At 34.6% G+C, this 4,085-nt stretch overlaps 1 protein-coding gene across 1 annotated transcript; it reads right to left on the bottom strand.

Moving 5' to 3' along the window:
- Window positions 1-628: 628 nt before the first annotated feature.
- On the bottom strand, window positions 629-2,591 carry LOC143550890 (glutathione S-transferase T1-like). Its single transcript, XM_077041450.1, has 7 exons — window positions 2,453-2,591; window positions 2,158-2,231; window positions 1,520-1,580; window positions 1,389-1,442; window positions 1,236-1,315; window positions 950-1,152; window positions 629-841 (listed from the first exon to the last, which is right to left on the bottom strand). Exons 1-7 carry the CDS (start codon window positions 2,515-2,517, stop codon window positions 650-652), a joined length of 729 nt encoding a protein of 242 aa, XP_076897565.1. The 5' UTR covers window positions 2,518-2,591; the 3' UTR covers window positions 629-649.
- Between the last annotated feature and the right edge of the window lie 1,494 nt (window positions 2,592-4,085).

The following is a 4,085-nucleotide window of genomic DNA, read 5'->3' as shown; positions in this document are numbered from 1 at the left end:
CACAAATTTGTTGATAGCACGACTAAATTCACATTGACCCGCACCCGTCACAAGCAGGGTTTTTATTTAAAAACAAATAAATAAATTCCTAATGTGATATTTTTTGGTGTTTGAGCGTTCACGAATTTATTTTGAGTTTAGTAGCATCACAAACATAATGATACCAACCAAATTCGCGTCAACTCGCAGCCGCAATTATCGGGTTTTACCAACCGAATACACGTCAATATAAATACGTTGGGTGTTTACTAATTACTATTTTTTTTTGTCACTACCGTAAAGAGCTTAATCGATGCCGACCATATTCGTAACAATACCGACTAAATTCAGGTCACTATTTCGCTGCAAAGCGGCGGGTTGTCATCTAGTTTTAGTGGTGGTGGGTTAGGTAAGCTTAAAATTAGGAAGACATCACGACATAACCCAAACCCATTTCTGACCCGTACCCAGCCTACCCGACCCGTCTGTTTCGCCTGGTATAAACAAAACTCATTTATAAAGTATGGTCAAACTGATGATTACACGTATTATTGATAAGGAAAGCTTAACACAGAACATAAAGCAACATTAATTGCTGAATCATACAAACATTTAACTGACTTTGGTCTTTTGAGTAAAAACAATACTTTTCGGAACTTAGCATGTGACCTCACAACTTCGACTTCACTTTGTTTTTAACAGATTCTGTTGCCATCCGCTCTCGAATTCTTTTCTGGGCTTTAAATAGAACCCTGTGAACTTCATCAAAATGAGGTGCAGTCGCCTTCTTTGTATCTTCCATCCACTTAACAACTTTCTTATACGGCCTTAATATCCGATCATGATCCTCCTCACTCAGAAACTGAAGCACGTGAAATGTTGCGTCTCAATAATTAACCAAATAGATGCAGAAACAAGAGACCTTGATCAAAACATTTTGAGAACTTGATATATAACGAAATGTTATTACCTCAAGTTGCATGATTTCACATACTAAGCTGATATCAGCTATTGATGGCTGTAAGCTTCCAACCAAAAACCGTCCATCTTTTAACCAATAATCTTCTAATTTACCTAAGGATTTCACGAGTAGCTTCTCACCTTCCTTGGCTGCCTGTGGGTTTGAAGGGAGTCCATTTAGTGGTGCAAGGATGGAGTTGAAAACAAGCCCGACTGAGAGCAAAAGGTACTAAATCATTTAAAAAATTGAAAAATATTTCACAAATGAAATGGGAAATTTGTAATATAACTGTTACCTGTGCCACGACGCAAGTTGGAATGATGCCAGTCTAAAACCGAGTGAATCTTGGATCTTTTGAACAGATCACTAGGATACCTATGAAAATGAAAATACTGTTTTTGTTAGTTAAGAATTTGTATGCTGACATGAAAAACGACAACTGACTCACCAGTGACTAGCCACTCCAGGAAATGCACACGATAAGTAGATAAGAATTGCGTGACTGCAAATTAAAACGATATGTTTACTTAATGTAAAGAAAAATAAAAGAAACCATAAAGAAAGAGAGAACGATATAACCTCTCGAACAGCTTAAATCGTCCATCAACGATTGCGGGAACTTGGCACATGGGATTAATTTCTGCATAAAACAAGATTAGTGAACATACTTATGTGTTAATATAAAGCAAAATATGCCATCTAAATTAGGGGTGTGCACAAAACTGAAAAAACCAAACCAAATTAAAAACCAACGGTTCGGTTTTGAACTTTAGTAAAAACTGAAATATTGATTTTGGTTCGGTTTTGTGTTTTGTGAAACAACTGAACCACACCGAAAAAATCGATTTTGAATCGTTTATGTTTTATAACCTTGGATATTTGTTTTATTTTAACATTAATCAGCTATGTTTTGTCGATTTGGATGAGATTAAATATTTTAAATGTAAGTATTTCTATTAGCTCCTAATATTCTAGGTCAAAATGACCAAAATTATATTACTTATTTACTTTTCTAAATAATATTAAGCTCAATTTCAAAATATCAAGGGTCAAGTTTCTTTGGGCCGAAAATCACTAGCCCGATTAGCAAAACCGGAACATAAAACAAAAAAGACCGAAACTTTGGTTTTCGGTTCGGTTTTAGCCCAAGACGCACCTCGCAAACCCCTAATCTGAATGAGCATGAATGATTCGATATATAAAAATGGGAGCAAAACCTTTGTATTCGGGGGAGAATTGCTTGTTTTTCAAGACATCTACTAGGATTTCCTCAAAATCTATCCCATTTATCCTTCAAATTACATAAAAAAAACATAACATTAATTAAACAAATATCAGCTACAATATCCACTGAATTCACCTAAACCAACATCAATTTACCAAAACTGAAGTAATATTAATGAAACAAGTAAATGAAACCCTAAGTCAATTTGCAAAAAAAAAAAAACATAACTAATGGATTGAATAGTTGTAAATAACTAATGAGAAAGATGTAGATGGTTAGTTAGTTACTTGCAGAAGATGAGAACAGCACGAGATGGTTGAGACATCCGATCAACATATACTTTCAACGCCATGCTTCTCACTTCTCTTCTCTCTAACAAACAACACACAAGTTCTTAAGTGTATAACTTGGAGTAGATGCTTTGAACTGGATCCCCAAGAAACCTAAATGAATATTATCTTTGACTTTTGTTCTTTCTCCCAGAAGGAAAAATCATTAGTTGAGCCTCCACAAAAGGAAAGAAAGAAAAAAAGAAAAACAAAAAAAGGTTTTGTTAATTTAATGCAAAATTCCAAATATTACCTCTTCGATTGAGTTTTGTTAATTATATAATATAGATAGATAGGACGGTTGTGAGTAGAGGGTAAATATGAGTTTACTATTTATCTTATCGTATAGTATTTTAATATTTTCTTTGTGAGTGAAAAAGTGAGAAAGATAATGATAAAAGGTATAAAATAAATATTATTTAATAGAAAAAAAAAGAAAATATATACAGAGTAGTAATTTTTATTGTAATTATATGAATATAGTAGAGAATAAGCTAGGAACGCTCTTACAGGTTAAGATGCGTATAGCTTTCCAAGTTTCTAAAGATAGACATTTTCGTACATATGTGTCACTCACATGACTGCATGACACATGTAGGAAGGTCTATACAGAATTAGATTAAGGTGTTCTACTTGTCAGGGTCGGGGATGTCGACTGTCCCCGGCCCGATCATCCAGGTAAGGCCTATTTTTTTTTAAATAGTTTATATATATATATATATATATATATATATATATATATATAATGTTTAAACTCAATTACTCAACTCACGTAAGCTCAATTTTATATAAAAAAAGTGGACAACCCAAATCATAACCAAGTAAGCCCAAAATTATTTAACGATTCTCAGAGACGGCCCTGCTGCTCATTACTTGTTGACCTCACCCATACGTCACGTATGGACTTATACTTTGGCACTGGATGAGTAAGTCGCCAATACCTAAAACGGACTATTGGGTTACGGGTGATCATTTTAATAGAGGTTTATAATCTACGCTTAAGTGATTGCTGTTGAAGCATATACTCGAGGGGTGGGTGCAGAGAGGCCGATTTGAAATTTTGAAGCAGACTCCCCATTCATTAGATAGAGAAAATGACCAAGATTTAGTGATCCGTAGTCGAACTTATCCCAAGACAGCTCGGATCGAATTGGTATTGCTATCCGAGCTCTCTTATTGAATTGCTCATTGAATAAGCATTCTCAATATTATGCCTTGAAGAGGACTCGAACCTTCACGCTCTTTAGCACAAGATTTTGGGTCCTGCGTGTCTACCATTTCACCACCAAGGCATCTTGAAAATGAATTGTATTCCATGAATATGATTTCTATCTAGTGTGATGTATGGAATTATGGAATGTTGGAGTATTTCTATTGATCGGTCATGTCATATAGGCCCGAATTGGACATCTAGTGCTTAGATTTGAATTATCCGGAGAATGCCTTATATAGATATGGATCAGATCCCAAAGATAGTAAGTATTTCCTTTAGAAAGTCTCACATCATGACATAACTAAGCAAATCTTATTGTATTGGCCAAAATCTCGCTAATTGATCTTTACGGTGCTTACACTATCAGTTAGATACTTT

This window comes from Bidens hawaiensis, unplaced genomic scaffold (genome assembly GCF_021521415.1).
Source record: "Bidens hawaiensis isolate Kalapana, Puna unplaced genomic scaffold, B.hawaiensis_p1.1 tig00016197_1, whole genome shotgun sequence".
Classification (NCBI taxonomy): domain Eukaryota; kingdom Viridiplantae; phylum Streptophyta; class Magnoliopsida; order Asterales; family Asteraceae; genus Bidens; species Bidens hawaiensis.
The sequence above is the reverse complement of the archived record's forward strand: the minus strand, read 5'-3'. Positions and strand labels throughout refer to the sequence as shown.